This window comes from Nerophis ophidion, linkage group LG09 (genome assembly GCF_033978795.1).
Source record: "Nerophis ophidion isolate RoL-2023_Sa linkage group LG09, RoL_Noph_v1.0, whole genome shotgun sequence".
NCBI classification, from domain to species: domain Eukaryota; kingdom Metazoa; phylum Chordata; class Actinopteri; order Syngnathiformes; family Syngnathidae; genus Nerophis; species Nerophis ophidion.
In genome coordinates, this window is record NC_084619.1 from 8041899 (window position 1) to 8062356 (window position 20458).

The following is a 20458-nucleotide window of genomic DNA, read 5'->3' on the forward strand; positions in this document are numbered from 1 at the left end:
AGAAATATAGCTTAGTCCAATTTGTTATTTATTCTAACAAAGTGCAGATTGGATTTGAACCTATTCAAAACATGTCATCAAAATTCAATAATTAATATTAATCAGGAAAAGTTACTAATGATGTTCTATAAATTATTTTTTTGATTTTTTCAAAAAGATTCGAATTAGCTAGTTTTCTCTTCTTTTTCTTGGTTGAAGTTTAAAAAGTCAAAATTGAAGATAAACTATGTTTCATTTTTTTTTTTCCCTGTTTTCTCCTCTTTTAAACCGTTGAATTAAGTGTTTTTTTCATCATTTATTCTCTATAAAAAAACTTCCGTATAAGGTAAAAAAATGTACGACGGAATGACGGACAGAAATGCCCATTTTCATATCAATCAATCAATCAATCAATGTTTACTTATATAGCCCTAAATCACTAGTGTCTCAAAGGGCTGCACAAACCACTACGACATCCTCGGTAGGCCCACATAAGGGCAAAGAAAAACTCACCCCAGTGGGACGTCGGTGACAATGATGACTATGAGAACCTTGGAGAGGAGGAAAGCAATGGATGTCGAGCGGGTCTAACATGATACTGTGAAAGTTCAATCCACAATGGATCCAACACAGTCGCGAGAGTCCAGTCCGAAGCGGATCCGACACAGCAGCGAGAGTCCCGTTCACAGCGGAGCCAGCAGGAAACCATCCCAAGCGGAGGCGGATCAGCAGCGCAGAGATGTTCCCAGCCGATACACAGGCAAGCAGTACATGGCCACCGGATCGGACCGGACCCCCTCCACAAGGGAGAGTGGGACATAGGAGAAAAAGAAAAGAAACGGCAGATCAACTGGTCTAAAAAGGGAGTCTATTTAAAGGCTAGAGTATACAAATGAGTTTAAATGCTTCTACTGAGGTGGCATCTCGAACTGTTACCGGGAGGGCATTCCAGAGTACTGGAGCCCGAAATGAAAAAGCTCTATAGCCCGCAGACTTTTTTTGGGCTTTGGGAATCACTAATAAGCCGGAGTCCTTTGAACGCGGATTTCTTGCCGGGACATATGGTACAATACAATCGGCAAGATAGGCTGGAGCTAGACCGTGTAGTATTTTATAGGTAAGTAGTAAAACCTTAAAGTCACATCTTAAGTGCACAGGAAGCCAGTGCTGGTGAGCCAGTATTTATAGATAAACAGATTTATTTATTAAAGGTAAATTGAGCAAATTGGCTATTTCTGGCAATTGTATTTAAGTGTGTATCAAACTGGTAGCCCTTGGCATTAATCAGTACCCAAGAAGTAGCTCTTGGTTTTAAAAAGGTTGCTGACCCCTGCCTTAGCCGTACTTGACCCCCCCCTCCGGTTGAACATCCCGGGTGTACAGTGTACAGGCGAGGTAGGGAGTGTGTTCAATAGTGCTAAACAATGCTGAACAAACCTAACCTTTGCGTCATGAGGGAGTGTTCCATTCAAAAGCATGCAGGTATCATTTTACATGACACACAATAAGCTTAATAGTCATTTGTCTGGAAAACATTTCCACCGACAACGTCCAGGCCTCGACTAGTTAATGTGTAAGCCGTGCAAGGAAGACTCGGGTGAGGTAATCTGACAGCAGCGGCCATTTTAGCCACACTGGACATCGATGCCGTCTTTTTTCCCCCCCATCATGCAGCGTTACGTGACGGACTGTACTTCACTCGCACGGCCAGCTATATTTAAACAGTCAAGGAATTAAAGATGACGACCACTTCTAATCAGCGTGTGTTTGAGGTGAGGTTACCATGGCGATCCTGAACGGCTTGAGTGTAGAAGAAGGGACACACGGCAGGTCTGCGTTGCTGCCGGAGGCTGCAGAAGCTGCTGCGGCGGCGGCGCCTGCGGCTCACAAACAAGACGCCAAACAAATGCAATCAGAGCACTTTTTCCTCAGCAGGTAAGAAAATTAAAAATGAAATAAAATAAACACAGCATTAACATAATCTCACTCTCAGATCATTAGAGGCCCTGGGCAAGGGTAAACTAAGGGGTTAACCCTGAACCTTGGGCTGGTTCCTGGTTCGATTCCCACCGACCATGAATTGATTAACGAGGACCCCGACTAAAACAAGTTGAAAAACTTATTGGGGTGTTACCATTTAGTGGTCAATTGTACGGAATATGTACTGTACTGTGCAATCTACTAATAAAAGTATCAATCAAACAATCAACCTTCGACCAACTTCGTCACGTCCGTTGTGCCCTTGAGCGAGACACTTCACCCTTGCTCCTGATGGGTCGTGTTTAGGGCCCTGCATGGCCATCAGTGTGTGAATGTGTCAAAGCGCTTTGAGTCATACTTGGGAAATTGTGTTAGATGTAAATATAAATGGAATTCAATGATTTGCAGATCCTTTTCAACCCATATTCAGTTGAATATGCTACAAAGACAAGATATTTGATGTTCAAACTGATAAACTTAATTTTTTTTGCAAATAATAATTAACTTAGAATTTCATGGCTACAACATGTGCCAAAGTAGTTGGGAAAGGGCATGTTCACCACTGTGTTACATCACATTTTCTTTTAACAACACTAAATAAACGTTTGGGAACTGAGGAAACTAATTGTTGAAGCTTTGAAAGTGGAATTCTTTCCCATTCTTGTTTCATGTAGAGCTTCAGTCGTTCAACAGTCCGGGGTCTCCGCTGTTGTATTTTACGCTTCATAATGCTCCACACATTTTTGATGGGAGACAGGTCTGGACTGCAGACGGGCCAGGAAAATACCTGCACTCTTTTTTTATGAAGCCACGCTGTTGTAACACGTGGCTTGGCATTGTCTTGCTGAAATAAGCAGGGGCGTCCATGATAACGTTGCTTGGATGACAACATATGTTGCTCCAAAACCTGTATGGACCTTTCAGCATTAATGGTGCCTTCACAGATGTGTAAGTTACCCATGCCTTGGGCACTAATACACCCCCATACCATCACAGATGCTGGCTTTTGAACTTTGCGCCTATAACAGTGTGAATGGTTATTTTCCTCTTTGTTCCGGAGGACACCACATCCTCTGTTTCCAAATATAATTTGAAATGTGGACTCGTCAGACCGCAGAACGCTTTTCCACTTTGCATCAGTCCATCTTAGATGAGCTCGGGCCCAGCCAAGCCGGCGGCGTTTCAGGGTGTTGTTGATAAATGGGTTTGGCTTTGCATAGTAGAGTTTTAACTTGCACTTACAGATGTAGCGACCAACTGTAGTTACAGACAGTGGTTTTATGAAGTGTTCCTGAGCCCACGTGGTGATATCCTTTACACACCGATGTCGGTTTTTGAGGGATCAAAGGTTCGTAATATCATTGCTTGCTTGCAGTGAGTTCTCCAGATTCTCTGAACCTTTTGATAATTTTACGGACCATGAATGGTAAAATCCCTAAATTCCTCGCAATAGCTCGTTGAGAAATGTTGTTCTAAAACTGTTCGACAATTTGCTTACAAAGTGGTGACCCTCGCCCCATCCTTGTTTGGGAATTACTTAGCATTTCATGGAAGCTGCTTTTATACCCAATCATGGCACCCACCTGTTCCCAATTAGCCTGCACACCTGTGGGATGTTCCATATAAGTGTTTGATGAGCATTCCTCAATTTTATCAGTATTTATTGCCACCTTTCCCAACTTCTTCTAAAGTTAATGATTATTTGCACAAAAAAAAACATCAAATAAGTTGTCTTTGTAGCATATTCAACTGAATATGGGTTGAAAAGGATTTGCAAATCATTGTATTCCATTTATATTTACATCTAACACAATTTCCCAACTCATATGGAAACGGGGTTGGTATTTTGCAACGTTGTATCAATATCTTGTGCCCGCTGGGCTGAATAATATCTCATTTGATTTAATCACACAAAATGATGGCTTTAATCATGTATATATGCAGATTCATCTCACAATTTATTTTCACTACATGTTCCTTTACACTGGAAGGCTGTGGGTATTTTACGGTCAGTGCAATACAACAATGAGTGAGTAGACGCGCTGGTAAATATTGCTTCAAAATAAACCTTGACCGGTCTTTACATAAAACTGTTAGTAAGTTTTAATTGTGGTTCGGGCTCCAGTACTCTGGAATGCCCTCCCGGTAACAGTTCGAGATGCTACCTCAGTAGAAGCATTTAAGTCTCACCTTAAAACTCATCTGTATACTCTAGCCTTTAAATAGACCTCCTTTTTAGACCAGTTGATCTGCCGCTTCTTTTTTTTCTCCTATGTCCCCCCCTCCCTTGTGGAGGGGGTCCGGTCCGATGACCATGGATGAAGTACTGGCTGTCCAGAGTCGAGACCCAGGATGGACCGCTCGTCGGGACCCAGGATGGACCGCTCGCCTGTATCTGTTGGGGACATCTCTACGCTGCTGATCCGCTTGAGATGGTTTCCTGTGGACGGGACTCTCGCTGCTGTCTTGGATCCGCTTGAACTGAACTCTCGCGGCTGTGTTGGAGCCACTATGGATTGAACTTTCACAGTATCATGTTAGACCCGCTCGACATCCATTGCTTTCGGTCCCCTAGAGAGGGGGGGTTGCCCACATCTGAGGTCCTCTCCAAGGTTTCTCATAGTCAGCATTGTCACTGGCGTCCCACAGGATGTGAATTCTCCCTGCCCACTGGGTGTGAGTTTTCCTTGCCCTTTTGTGGGTTCTTCCGAGGATGTTGTAGCCGTAATGATTTGTGCAGTCCTTTGAGACATTTGTGATTTGGGGCTATATAAATAAACATTGATTGATTGATTGGTGCGTTCAAGTAAAACACCTACAAAATGTTCCTGTGTGACATTCCGACAATAAGATTCCATTTGTGTCCAAATGTTTGGCTCTTTTTCAAGTTATTCTATGATTGCGAGCGAGCAATAATAACCTTTGATTAGTCATGATTAATCCAAATTCAAAAGTGTGATTAGTCTGATTAAATGATAAATGGGTTGTACTTGTATAGCGCTTTTCTACCTTCAAGGTACTCAAAGCGCTTTGACACTACTTCCACATTCACCCATTCACACACACATTCACACACTGATGGAGGGAGCTGCCATGCAAGGCGCTAACCAGCACCCATCAGGAGCAAGGGTGAAGTGTCTTGCTCAAGGACACAACGGACGTGACGAGGTTGGAATTGAACCAGGGACCCTCGGGTTGCGCACGGCCACTCTCCCACTGCGCCACGCCGTCCCTTTAAAGCAAGGGTGTCAAACGTACGGCGCGGGATGAGTTTGCCGAGAATAAAAATGAGCTGGAATTTTTGAATGAAAGAAACCGCTGTTCTAAATGTGTCCACTAGATGTCACAATAGCAATTCTTTGTATCTTTGTAGATAACGCTACATATGTAAAAAAAAAAAAAATCAACCACATGATGTTGAAAATGAGCAAACTACATAAATAACATCCTGTAATTTCATTCTGTTATTGGGTTTATCTTGATGGATTGAAAAGGAACACCAATGAGTTGACTGATGAACTTTATCACATCATTTGTTCAGAAAGTATAAATAACGACAAATAGAGATAGAATACTATTTATATCCTGCGATGAGGTGGCGACTTGTCCAGGGTGTACTCCGCCTTACGCCCGATTGTAGCTGAGATAGGCACCAGCACTCCCCGCGACCCCAAAGGAAATAAGCGGTAGAAAATGGATGGATGGATGGATACTATTTCTATCTCTAAGTGTAATTAAACCCCCAACAACATTATGATTTGTACACTTTCAGAATGCGCTTGTGTCAGGTTCAAACACTGATGACATTTATTAACCAGACGAGAAGCAAGGAATCGTGCAGAGACAGAGTTCAATTTGGCTCAATGAGGAGACGTGTTTTGGGCTGTATTCTAGTTACAGATCCAAACTATGTTTTAAAAGTCTAGCTTGCGTGCTTCCTCTATTTATTTGGGAGTTCCTTGGTTAAATCACTAAAACTATCGTTAGACGCAATGTATGATTATACTAAAATGCAAATGTGTTGACGCTGGTGATATCACCTTGGCTTTGCTCTGTCCGCGTCACGGCGGTGTTGGACCTTGGCAGTCAGCAGGCCGATCCTGGACACAAACACTGATACGAGACTGGCTTGCAATCTTTTGGTTTGCCAGACAAAGAAAAATACCACTTCAGCACAATTGACAATAACTATAGCAACGGCCCTTAAAGGCCTACTGAAATGAGATTTTCTTATTTTAAACAGGGATAGCAGGTCCATTCTATGTAAATGGTGAATGGGTTGTACTTGTATAGTGCTTTTCTACCCCTTTTTAAGGAGCCCAAAGCGCTTTGACAGTATTTCCACATTCGCCCATTCACACACACACACACACACACACACACAAACACACACACACACTGATGGCGGGAGCTGCCATGCAAGGCGCTCACCAGGACCCATCAGGAGCATGGGTGAAGTGTCTTGCCCAAGGACAAAACAGACGTGACTAGGATGGTAGAAAGTGGGGATTGAACCAGCAACCTTCAGATTGCTGGCACAGCCACTCTACCAACATCGCCACGCCGTCCCATACGCCGTGTCATACTTGATCATTTCGCGATACGGCCATATTTTTGCTGAAAGGATTTAGTAGAGAACATCGACGATAAAGTTCGCAACATTTGGTCGCTAATAAAAAAACCTTGCCTGTACCGGAAGTAGCAGACGATGTGCGCGTGACGTCACGGGTTGTAGGGCTCCTCACATCCTCACATTGTTTATAATCATAGCCTCCAGCAGCAAGAGCTATTCGGACCGAGAAAGCGACAATTTCCCCATTAATTGGAGCGAAGATGAAAGATTCGTGGATGAGGAAAGTTAGAGTGAGGCACTAAAAAAAAAAGAAAAAGCGACGGCTCCGGGCGACGGCAGTGTTAGCGTTTCAGATGTAATTAGACACATTTACTAGGATAATTCTGGAAAATCCCTTATCTGCTTTTTGACTTAATAGTATTTTCGTGAGATTCTAAAAGTCATACCTGAAAGTCGGATGGCTGCCAGAGTCTCTGAGAGAAGCCATGGAGGAGCCAAGATCACAGCTGCTTTTTTGACAGCTGCTGCAGGAGGTCCCATAATCCACTGAAGACTCCGGTAAGAGCTGACTTAATATCACAATTTCCCCATCCAAAAACTTGCTGGTTGACGTAGAGAAACGTGTTCGCTTGACCGCTCTGTGTTAAAGCTTCACAACAAACAAACAGGGTTAGTCTCCATTATTAATTGAACAAGTTATAAAATATTCAGCAACACAGAAGTCCAAATTACTGTGTAATTATGCGATGAAAAGAGACGACTTTTAGCCGTAAGTGGTGCTGGGCTGATATGTCCCCTCCAACCAATAACGTCCCAAATACACGTCATCATACGCGTCATCATTCCGCGACGTTTTCAACAATAAACTCGCGGGAAATTTAAAATTGTAATTTAGTAAACTAAAGCGGCCGTATTGGCATGTGTTGCAATGTTAATATTTCATCATTGATATATAAACTATCAGACTGCGTGGTCGCTAGTAGTGGCTTTCAGTAGGACTTTAAGCTTAATAGTTGTGTGATAAAATATACATAATTATTCTAACAGCTTGTTCTATTGTTAAACAAAGAAAACAATCTAAAGTTGTCTTTATTTTTAAGTAATCGTGCCGTGATTTTACCAGTTCGCAACTTTTGGTTGCTAATAAAAAAGCCTTGCCTGTACCGGAAGTAGCAGATGATGTGCGCGTGATGTCACAAGTTGTAGGGCTCCTCACATCCTCACATTGTTTATAATCATAGCCTCCAGCAGCAAGAGCTATTCGGACCGAGAAAGCGACAATTTCCCCATTAATTTGAGCGAGGATGAACGATTCGTGGATGAGGAAAGTTAGAGTGAGGCACTTAAAAAAAAAAAAAAGAAAAAGCGGCGGGAGTAGACTTTTCTCCATGATCTAAAATGAGTTTGACCCCCCTGGATTGAAGCATTTGACAGCACTAGGATTGACTGTACACCGTGAAACTAACAATGTGCTCTTGTCTCACAGAAGCGAGAACCTTAGCGTCAGTGTGGTTCTCCTAGTGGGATGCTACTCTGCCATTCTTCTTCCAGCATATTTCCCCCTGCAGAAACACTCTGTCATTGATGAGCAGGATCCCAGACACCTGGTACGAGCACACCTTTAACAAGCGTTACATTCCCACATTTCTATTCCGCTCTCTCCTCTGTTTGTCTCGGTCTGCAGGACTTGTTGAACCGCTCGGCCTTCCACTTGTGGAGAGCGTGTCAGCCCCACTGGTGTGTGGACCGCCTGAAGTCTCTGCCCCGCTGCTCGGGCCTGATGGACCTTCCAGTGTTTGTGCTGCGAGACGTCGGCTGGGACATGCCTCCCCCCCTCGGCCTACGAGGGAGCGAAGAGCATTTGGCTCAGGCCCTGGCCGCTCTGCCTCAGAGGGACCTGCCACCGTCGCTGAGGAGGAGTGGGCAGGGGTGCAGGCGTTGTGTGGTCGTGGGCAGTGGGGGGGTCCTGCTTGGGAGCCATCTTGGATCTCATATCGATCAATATGATGTTGTCATCAGGTGTGTAATGCAGTTGATATTTTGCACAGGTGCTCACAATAGTCTTGCAAAAGTGCAGAAAAATACACAATCGGAGGAATTTTTGAAATATTGAAATCCTGAGAATTTCATACTTTTATTATGATCAAATATATATATATTATATATATATCCATTTCCATCCATTTTCTACCGCTTATTCCCTTTTGGGGTGGCGGGGGGCACTGCCGCCTATCTCAGCTACAATCGGGCGGAAGGTGGGGTACACCCTGGACAAGTCGCCACCTCATCTAAGGGCCAACACAGATAGAAAGACAACATTCACACTCACATTCACACACTAGGGCCAATTTAGTGTTGCCAATCAACCTATCCCCAGGTGCATGTCTTTGGAAGTAGGAGGAAGCCGGAGTACCAGGAGGGAACCCACGCATTCACGGGGAGAACATGCAAACTCCACACAGAAAGATCCCGAGCCTGGATTTGAACCCAGGACTGCAGGACCTTCGTATTGTGAGGCAGACGCACTAACCCCTCTTCCACCGTGAAGCCATATATATATATATATATATATATATATATATATATATATATATATATATATATATGTGTGTGTATATATATTTATATATTTACACATACATGTATATATATATATGTATGTATTTATATGTATATAAATGTGTATATGTCTGTATATTTACATGGTTATATATACATACATATATATATATATATATATATATATATATATATATATACATACATATACACAGACATATATACATATATACACTAGAGATGCGCGGTTTGCGGTCTCATCCGCGGGGTCCGCGGGTCGGGCGGGTGACATGACGAAAAAATAGATTTTAATTAGATTCGGGCGGGAACCATCCGGAAATATTTGATATACATGGTTCTGGGATCGGTATCCTTTACCATTCAAAGAGCCATTTAAGACCCGTGTCACAAAGCGAAGAAAACAATAGGAGAGGGCTAATATTCTCTAGAATGACTGCCGGCAATCACCCAGATAATAAGTATCAGGGCGTGCTATGAAGCCATTGGCTAAGTCGCCTTCTACAACATGCACGATCTGCTTGTCAGTCCAGCATCATGTTGTGTGTGGCTTCCGCAGCAACACGCACACGACTGCAAGGCATACTGGGTGACACAGAGTACACTAATGGTTGTGATATAAACAATTTTAACACTCTTAGTAATATGCGCCACGCTGTGAAGCCACACCAAACAAGATTGACAAATCATTTCGGGAGAACATCCTCCCAGTAACACAACATAAACGCAACACAAAAAATACCCAGAATCCTTTGTACCCATGACACATCCTGATTATTTTATACACCCCGCAAGCAGCAAACCCCGCCGCCACCCCCATGCGTCGGTAAGGTGGGCGGGGTTGGAGGCGCGGGGGTGTAAAATATATTCAGGAAGTGTCATGGGTACAAAGGATTCTGGGTATTTGTTGTGTTGCGTTTATGTTGTGTTACTGGGAGGATGTTCTCCCGGAATGTGTTTGTCAATCTTGCTTGGTGTGGCTTCACAGCGTGGCACATATTAGTAAGAGTGTTACAATTGTTTATATCACAACCATCAGTGTACTCTGTATCACCCAGTATGCCTTTCAATCTTGTACGTGTGATTGCGGAAGCTACATACAACATGTTACCGGACTAACAATCGGTTTGTACATGTTGTTGAAGATGTCAAAGGCAACGGCTTCACAGCACGCCCTTATTCTTGTCATCAGGATGAACGCCATTGGATATTCACGAGAATGTTAACGGCTCCTATTGTCTTCAGTACTCTGTGAAACAGGTTTAAATAGCTCTGTGAGTGGTAAAGGTGGCCGACCTCTGATGCATTTCAGCGGGCGGTTGCGGTTCAGATAAAAAGTTGGCTCGGGTGGACGGCGGGTGGATGACGACTTTGGGGATGCGGATGATATAATTGCCTTTCCGCGCATCTTTAATATACACACACATTTTTTTTCTCCTTGCACACCGATTTCCAACTTTAGAACCTTAGTTCTCATGGCAAACACGTATCTTCATGAGAGCGAGCTCCCGAACTGACGGAAAGATACTGGACATATCTGGGGTCGAAGGTCAGGTTTGGACCAGAGGTTCAGTGCTGATGTTAACATGCTGATATCCCCAGGATGAACAACGCTCCAGTGCCGGGCTACGAGAGAGACGCTGGTTCTCACACCACCATTCGCGTGACGTACCCAGAGGGAGCGCCCGGCTCTGCCGACGACTACAACAAGACCGACATTGTTGCTCTCGCGGTCTTTAAGAGTCTGGACCTGGACTGGCTGACTTCTATCATCACTAAACAACCTCTGGTGCGTTGCAGTTTGAAATGTAAAACCATTACACACGACGAGCATCTTACCTCCCGGGTCTCGCAGAGCTTGTGGTCCAAGCTGTGGTTCTGGAAGGAGGTGGTGAACTACATTCCCCTGAGACCGGAGAACTTTCGGATCCTCCACCCAGAGATCATTCGCAAGACTGCGGAAGTCCTGCAGAGATACTCTGTGAAACAAGGAAAGGTGTGTATGTGTCATCCAAGTGGGGTTATTTAAAGGCCTACTGAAATGAGATTTTCTTATTTAAACGGGGATAGCAGCTCCATTCTATGTGTCATACTTGATCATTTCCCGATATTGCCATTTTTTTGCTGAAAGGATTTAGTAGAGAACATCCACGATAAAGTCCGCAACTTTTGGTCGCTAACAGAAAAGCCTTGCCTTTACCGGAGTCGCAGACGATGACGTCACCCGTTGAGGGCTCCTCACATCCTCACATTGTTTATAATGTGAGCCTTCAACATCAAGAGCTATTCGGACCGAGAAAGCGACAATTTCCCCATTAATTTGAGCGAGGATGAAAGATTCATGGATGAGGATATTGATAGTGAAGGACTAGAAAAAAAAAAAAAAGTTAAAAAAAAAAGGCGATTGCATTAGGAGTGATTCAGATGTTTTTAGACACATTTACTAGGATAATTCTGGGAAATCCCTTATCTTTCTATTGTGTTGCTAGTGTTTTAGTGAGTTAAATAGTACCTGATAGTCGGAAGGGTGTATCCATGGGTGTGTTGACGCCAGTGTCTGATGGAAGTCGACGGCAGCTATACGGACAGCACAAGCTCAGCTGATGTCTGGTAAGTGGCGACTTTTTACCACAATTTTCTCACCGAAACCTGCCGGTTGACAAGTGGTCGAGAACCATGTTCGCTTGACCGCTCTGATCCATAGTAAAGCTTCACCTTCGGTAATTTTAAACAAGGAATCACCGTGTGTTTGTGTGGCTAAAAGCTTCCCAACTCCATCTTTCTACTTTGACTTCTCCATTATTAATTGAACAAATTGCAAAAGATTCAGCAACACAGATGTCCAAAATACTGTGTAATAATGCGGTTAAAGCAGACAACTTTTAGCTGTGTGTGTGCGCAGCGCTAATATTTCCTAACAGTCCGTGACGTCACGCGTACACGTCAACATTACACGACGTTTTCAACAGAAAACTGTTAAAGGCCTACTGAAACCCACTACTACCAAAATCCTGACATTGCAACACATGCCAATACGGCCGGTTTAGTTTACTAAATTGCAATTTTAAATTTCCCGCGGAGTTTCTTCTAGAAAACGTCGCGGAATGATGACGCGTGTTTGTGACGTTATTGGTTGTAGTGGACATAATAGCCCAACACCACACACGGCTAAAAGTCGTCTCTTTTCATCGCATAATTACACAGTAATTTGGACATCTGTGTTGCTGAATCTTTTGCAATTTGTTCAATTAATAATGGAGACGTCAAAGAAGAATGCTGTTGGTGGAAAGCGGTGTATTGCAGCTGCCTTTAGCACCAAGACCCAGCCAGTGTTTCTTTGTTTGTTGTGAAGCTTTAACACGGAGCGGTCAAGTGAACATGTTTCTCTACGTCAACCAGCAAGTTTTTGGATGGGAAAATTGTGATCTATATTTTACCGGACACATCAGTGGATTATGCGTCCTCCTGCAGTGGCTGTCAAAAAAGGCAGTTGTGAGCTTGGCTTCTCTCTGAGACACTGGCGTGTTCAACGCAGCCATCTGACTTTGAGGTATGTCTTTACAATATCACTAAAACACTATTAACACAATAAGCAGATAAGGGATCTTCCAGAATTATCCTAGTAAATGTGTCTAATTACATCTGAAACGCTCACACTGCCGCCGCCCGGAGCCGTCGTTTTTTATTTCATCTATTTATTTATTTATTTTCTATTCCTTCACTATCAATATCCTCATCCTCGCTCAAATTAATGGGGAAATTGTCGCTTTCTCGGTCCGAATTGCTCTTACTGCTGGTGGCCATGATTATAAACAATGTGAGGATGTGAGGAGCCCTCACACCGGTGACGTCACGCACACATCGTCTGCTACTTCCAGTAAAGGCAAGGTTTTTTTATTAGCGACCAAAAGTTGCGAACTTTATCGTCGATGTTCTCTACTAAATCCTTTCAACAAAAATATGGCAATATCGCGAAATGATCAGGTATGACACATAGAATGGACCTGCTATCCCCGTTTAAATAAGAAAAATCTCATTTCAGTAGGCCTTTAACCTACAAGTCGACGCCTTACCATTGTCCAAGAAAGTGTAGGTGGTTGTGTTGTGTTGCCTAGATGGTGCCCACACTGGGTGCTGGTGCTGTGGTGATGGCTCTGCAGCTGTGTGACCACGTCAGCCTGGCAGGATTTGGCTACGACATGCAGCATCCTCACTCTCCGCTCCACTACTACGAGACCATACCAATGGCTGCCATGAAGGCTCAGGTCAGTCCACAATATATGAGCATTACCTCACTGGATCGGTTCGCAGCCGAGTGTGAAGCAACCGGAATGAGAATCAGCACCTCCAAGTCCGAGTCCATGGTTCTCGCCCGGAAAAGGGTGGAATGCCATCTCCGGGTTGGGGAGGAGACCCTGCCCCAAGTGGAGGAGTTCAAGTACCCAGGAGTCTTGTTCACGAGTGGGGGAAGAGTGGATCGTGAGATCGACAGGCGGATCGGTGCGGCGTCTTCAGTAATGCGGACGTTGTATCGATCCGTTGTGGTGAAGAAGGAGCTGAGCCGGAAGGCAAAGCTCTCAATTTACCGGTCGATCTACGTTCCCATCCTCACCTATGGTCATGAGCTTTGGGTCATGACCGAAAGGATAAGATCACGGGTACAAGCGGCCGAAATGAGTTTGGGGCTCTCCCTTAGAGATAGGGTGAGAAGCTCTGCCATCCGGGAGGAACTCAAAGTAAAGCCGCTGCTCCTCCACATCGAGAGGAGCCAGATGAGGTGGTTCGGGCATCTGGTCAGGATGCCACCCGAACGCCTCCCTAGGGAGGTGTTTAGGGCACGTCCAACCGGTAGGAGGCCACGGGGAAGACCCAGGACACGTTGGGAAGACTATGTCTCCCGGCTGGCCTGGGAACGCCTCGGGATCCCCCGGGAAGAGCTGGACGAAAGGGCTGGGGAGAGGGAAGTCTGGGTTTCCCTGCTTAGGCTGTTGCCCCCGCGACCCGACCTCGGATAAGCGGAAGAAGATGGATGGATGGATGGACCTCCACCAAAGAGATGTTTTTTTTTTCGGTTTTTTTCCAAAATCACGGTTATTGAGCAGGATTACGTGAAACTGATTAACCGTTTTCCTAAGGGACGGCGTGGCGCAGTGGATGAGTGGCCGTGCGCAACCCGAGGGTCACTGGTTCAAATCCCACCTTGAACCAACCTCGTCACGTCCGTTGTGTCCTGAGCAAGACACTTCACCCTTGCTCCTGATGGGTGCTGGTTAGCGCCTTGCATGGCAGCTCCCTCCATCAGTGTGTGAATGTGTGTGTGAATGGGTAAATGTGGAAGTAGTGTCAAAGCGCTTTGAGTACCTTGAAGGTAGAAAAGCGCTATACAAGTCCAACCCATTTATTATTTATTTATTTATTTAATAAATACATTTTGCCAGAACGCTACAATTTTTGGGGGGTTTTAATAAATGTGGTGCATACCTGCCTCCGAGTTCAGTTCAAAGTGAAGTAAATAACATTGATATAGAACTTTATCTCAAAAGAAACAAAGTGCTTTACATTGAGAAATCCATTATCTACATGTGTTGGAGCCTATTTATATTATTTATTTTTTAATTGTTTTGACAATGGAATCAAATCATGCCAATGATGAAATTGATGGATAATTAAGAAGACGGCACAGCTGGGTGGCCTTTGTCTGTCCGTCATGCTGAAGGAGTGAAATAGTTTGTTTACCACTAAATAAGTTTATTTTTGATTATATAGAAAGACAACCACGGTGAATATTTTTTGTTTGTGAAAATAAATGAACATTTTGAATCTAGAAATATCTCCGCCAGTGCTTATTCAAGAATTTAGTGCGTCATAAAACCTCCTCTTCAAGGCTACTCTGGAAACTTTATTTTTATTTTTGGAAACCTTTTTGGAACGACAGAGTAGCCGTAACATGATTTAAAGCAGTGGTTCTCAAATGGGGGTACGTGTACCCCTGAGGGTACCTGAAGGTATGCCAAGGGGTACGTGAGATTTTTTTTTAAATATTCTAAAAATAGCAACAATTCAAAAATCCTTTATAAATATATTTATTGAATAATACAAAATATGAATGTAAGTTCATAAACTGTGAAAAGAAATGCAACAATTCAGTGTTGACAGCTAGATTTTTTTGTGGACATGTTCTATAAATATTGATGATAAAGATTTCTTTATTTGTTAAGAAATGTTTAGAATGAAGTTCATGAATCCAGATGGATCTCAATTACAATCCCCAAAGAGGGCACTTTAAGTTGATGATTACTTCTGTGTAGAAATCTTTATTTATAATTGAATCACTTGTTTATTTTTCAACAATATTTCCAGGCTTTTTGTCTTGCTGAAATTGGAAAGTAAAATTTGTGGAAAATGCTTTCCTCCCAAAAAATATATTTCATTATATTATTGCTGTTGGTACATATATACATATATATATACATATACACATACATATACATATACATATACATACAGCCAATCCGGCAAATCATATTGTTGATGAATATGCTGTACAGATCTACTTTAAAACAGAGAAATGTTGGATATTTCTTTTGTTGTCATATTTGTTTTTGACTTTATTGAATGTTTGGGTAGAATTTAATAAAAACAAAACAGTTTTCTTTTAAGTAATAATGACATAAACAGAGCTGTTTATCTTATGGAGGAATGTAGTTTGTCATAGAACTGGCACCCAATGTTATTGAAAAAAGTATTGATTTTAAATAATACTTAAAAACAATAACATAACAAACCGGGCTACGGTTGGTAGATTGGCCTTGCCAGCAACTTGAGGGTTGCAGGTTCGATGCCCGCTTCCGCCATCTTAGTCACTGCTGTTATGTCCTTGGGCAAGACACTTTACCCACCTGCTCCCTGGTTTTAATGTAACTTAGATATTGGGTTTCACTATGTAAAAAGCGATTTGAGTCACGAGAGAAAAGCGCTATATAAATAAAATTCACTTCGTTTTGGATTGGGAATCAAATTTGAATCGAAGCGTGACCCCCAGAACTCAAATCATATTGAAATTGTGAGGTTTCCAAAGATCAACAGGTCTAACACTTCTACTAAATATAGGACTTTTTGTTAATGCTTTAATATCAACGTTTTTTTCACCAACTACATAAAACGTGTGCAAATCCAGGATTTAAAAAAAATGTTGACGCTTAAATACCTTTCTCAAACTCATCAAATTCATTGCAAAAAAGGAGCCACCCTTTTGTCCATCCATCCATTTTTTCCCGCTTATCCGAGGTCGGGTCGCGGGGGCAGCAGCCTAAGCAGGGAAACCCAGACTTCCCTCTCCCCAGCCACTTCGTCTAGCTCTTCCCGGGGGATCCCGAGGCTTTCCCAGGCCAGCCGGGAGACATAGTCTTCCCAATGTGTCCTGGGTCTTGCCCGTGGTCTCCTACCAGTCGGACGTGCTCTAAACACCTCCCTAGGGAGGCGTTCGGGTGGCATCCTGACCAGATGCCCGAACCACCTCATCTGGCTCCTCACCATGTGGATGGCAGAGCTTCTCACCCTATCTCTAAGGCAGAGCCCCGCCACCCGACGGAGAAAACTCTTTTCGGCCGCTTGTACCCGTGATCTTATCCTTTCGGTCATAACCCAAATCTCATGACCATAGGTGAGGATGGGAACGTAGATCGACTGGTAAATTGAGAGCTTTGCCTTCCGGCTCAGCTCCGATCGATTGTGGTGAAGAAGTCCCCCTATTGTGTCTGAAAAGAATAGTGTTTTTCACAAACTCATTAAGATTCACCTTTGAAACACCTTTTTTTTCCCGCACACCAATTTTCTAATATTTTAAATAGTTTTCGCATGTGCTCATTGATTTTAAGGCCTACTGAAATGAGATGTTCTTATTTAAACAGGGATATCAGGTCCATTCTATGTGTCGTACTTGATCATTTCGCGATATTGCCATATTTTTGCTGAAAGAATTTAGTAGAGAACATCGTCGATAAAGTTCGCAACTTTTGGTCGCTAATAAAAAAAACCTTGCCTTTACCGGAAGTAGCAGACGATGACGTCACCGGTGTGAGGGCTCCTCACATCCTCACATTGTTTATAATCATAGCCTCCAGCAAGAAGAGCTATTCAGACCGAGAAAGCGACAATTTCCCCATTAATTTGAGCGAAGATGAAATATTTGTGGATGAGGAAATTTAGAGTGAAGGACTAGGAAAAAAAAAAAAAAAGGCGACTGCATCGGGAGCGATTTAGATGTTTACTAGGATAATTCTGGGAAATCCCTTATCTTTCTATTGTGTTGCTAGTGTTTTAGTGAGATTAAATAGTACCTGATAGTCAAAGGGGGTGTGTCCACAGGTGTGTTGACGCCAGTCTCTGAGAGAAGTCACAAAGCTGCAGCAGGACAGAAGCTCCGCTGATCTCCGGTAAGAGCCGACTTTTTACCACAATTTTCTGACCGAAACCTGCCGGTTGACAAGTGGTCGCGAACCACGTTGGCTTGACCGCTCTGATCCATAGTAAAGCTTCACCTCCGGGAATTTTAAACAAGGAATCACCGTGTGTTTGTGTGGCTAAAGGCTAAAAGCTTCCCACCTCCATCTTTCTACTTTGACTTCTCCAATATTAATTGAACAAATTGCAAAAGATTCAGCAACACAGATGTCCAAAATACTGTGTAATTATGTGATGAAAAGAGACGACTTTTAGCCGTAAGTGGTGCTGGGCTAATATGTCCCCTCCGACCAATAACGTCACAAACACGCGTCATCATTCCGCGACGTTTTCAACAGGAAACTCCGCGGGAAATTTAAAATTGCAATTTAGTAGACTAGAAAGGCCGTATTGGCATGTGTTGCAATGTTAATATTTCATCATTGATATATAAACTATCAGACTGTGTGGTCGCTAGTAGTGGCTTTCAGTAGGCCTTTAAGAATGTTCAACATTTGACCTATTTCTTATTGAATAGTGAGTGCAGGAAAGATGTTCTAAAAGACTTGAATGGTTGTTAGCCTTGGAGGAGGTCAGTGCTCTACTGTGAGTGTTGTTGTACCTGCAGGTGGTGCATGACGTCAGCGCTGAGAAGCTCTTCCTGAGGGAGCTGGTGGCTGCAGGAGCTGTGAATGACCTCACGGGAGCGCTGTGACGTGGATGGTCAACCCTGACACTAAGATGAACTCAGTGTGCAGCCTTCTTCCATCTTCTTGCCGTCAGCCTGTGGTGATGCTAATGTCCTACATTCTCAGAGCGGGCCCGTGCAGCTGCTGGGAAGCAGCGAGGCCGACCTTTACCACACAACACCCTCGGGGATTTGCTGGAGAAGTTAGTGAATTTGACTACAAAAGGTTAGACAAGCTTTTGAGATGGATTTGACAGGAAGTTACATCATCAGTCCATATAAGGCAGGGGTCGGCAACCCACGGCTCCGGAGCCGCATACTTGCCGACTCCCCCGATTTTTCCGGGAGGCCTCCGGATTTCAGTGCCTCTACCAGGGTAAGATTTCTCCGATTTTCATCCTGACAATATTACAGAGGGCGTGCCATGATAGCAACGCCTTTATCGTCCTCTAAAACATGTCATCGCGCTCGATTTTACTTCATGCTATCTGCTAACGGCCTCTCAACCATTTTATCGTGACCGCTTTCAACCCCATGCTATCTGCGTGCCAGCCGGTCACATGTAGTACGTGGCCTTTGTCGTATACGTGTCAGTGACTGGATGCCATACTTGATCAACAGCCATACAGGTCACGCTGAAGGTTGTGATATAAACAACTTTAACACTCTTACTAATATGCGCCACACTGTCAACCCACACCAAACAAGGATGAAAAACACATTTTGGGAAAACATCCGCACTGTATCAATCAATCAATCAATGTTTACTTATATAGCCCTAAATCACTAGTGTCTCAAAGGGCTGCACAAACCACCACGACATCCTCGGTAGGCCCACATAAGGGCAAGGAAAACTCACACCCAGTGGGATGTCGGTGACAATGATGACTATGAGAACCTTAGAGAGGAGGAAAGCAATGGATGTCGAACGGGTCTAACATGATACTGTGAAAGTTCAATCCACAATGGATCCAACACAGTCGCGAGAGTCCAGTCCAAAGCGGATCCAACACAGCAGCGAGAGTCCCGTTCACAGCGGAGCCAGCAGGAAACCATCCCAAGCGGAGGCGGATCAGCAGCGCAGAGATGTCCCCAGCCGATACACAGGCGAGCAGTACATGGCCACCGGATCGGACCGGACCCCCTCCACAAGGGAGAGTGGGACATAGAAGAAAAAGAAAAGAAACAGCAGATCAACTAGTCTAAAAAGGGAGTCTATTTAAAGGCTAGAGTATACAAATGAGTTTTAAGGTGAGACTTAAATGCTTCTACTGTAACACAACATAAACAAAACAGAACAAATACCCAGAATCCCATGCATCCCTAACTCTTCCAGGCTACATTTTACAATCCTGCTACCACCAAACCCTGCCCACCTCTCCAACCCCGCCCACCTCAACCAATAAAGGGGGAGGCGGGGGGTTATTGGTGGTAGCAGGATTGTATAATGTAGCCTGGAATAGTTAGGGATACATAGGATTCTGGGTATTTGTTCTGTTGTGTTACAGTTAGGATGTTCTCCGGAAATGTCACGATAGCACGCCCTTTTCATTGTAGTCTGGGTGAAAATAAGCAAATATTCGAGAAAAAAGTTATTCTAAAATTAGGTAGTCTCCCGGGAAGATTGAGATGGTTGACAAGTGTGATGCTATCAAGATGCATTCATATAAAACTCACGGGCCAAACTAACATTACATTTTCACATTAAGATGCAGGCCGCGTGTTTGAGACCCCCGGTATATACATAGCACAAAGCAAAAAAAAAAAAGACCTCAGTATGTAGTGTTATTTCATTATAAATTTAAAAATAGTTTTGTGGCTCCCATAGTTTTGTTTATTTTGTGAAACGGGTCAAAATGGCTCTTTGAGTGGTAAAGGTTGCCGACCCCTGATATAAGGTATCTACAGCCGACTGTAAATCTGTCATACTGTACATTTTACTACTGCACCTGTTCAACAGCCCTCATAAACACATTATAATGGGACTGTTTGCTTCTTGCTACAACTCTGTACAGTAGGTAGCATCATGACGCATTGTTTTATTTATTAAAAAAAAAACACATACACCTGGGGCTTCATCTAAAAAAATAAATACAAATATATATATTTTTTTGCACATATATTATTCGTTTGGTTGCATTGTGGTGTGAATTTTTTTTTTTAAAAAGTGGCCAGATATTGTAATTTTTTGCGGTAATATTTTTTTAATTTATGTCTAT

The 20458-nt window shown here is 43.4% G+C and overlaps 1 protein-coding gene across 2 annotated transcripts; it reads left to right on the forward strand.

The window, feature by feature from the left end:
* Positions 1–1442: 1442 nt before the first annotated feature.
* st3gal7 (ST3 beta-galactoside alpha-2,3-sialyltransferase 7) lies at positions 1443–19636 on the forward strand. Of its 2 annotated transcripts, none has more exons than XM_061910200.1 (8): positions 1443–1581; positions 1654–1914; positions 8019–8139; positions 8217–8551; positions 10712–10898; positions 10965–11105; positions 13225–13374; positions 18180–19636. In XM_061910200.1, the coding sequence occupies exons 2-8, from the start codon at positions 1763–1765 to the stop codon at positions 18264–18266; spliced, it is 1173 nt and encodes a 390-aa protein (XP_061766184.1). In that variant the 5' UTR covers positions 1443–1581; positions 1654–1762; the 3' UTR covers positions 18267–19636. The 2 variants fall into 2 exon arrangements, 1 of the variants encoding a protein (XP_061766184.1); XR_009808069.1 differs by adding an exon at positions 17477–17544 and having other exon boundaries at positions 1452–1914.
* The last annotated feature ends 822 nt before the right edge of the window (positions 19637–20458 follow it).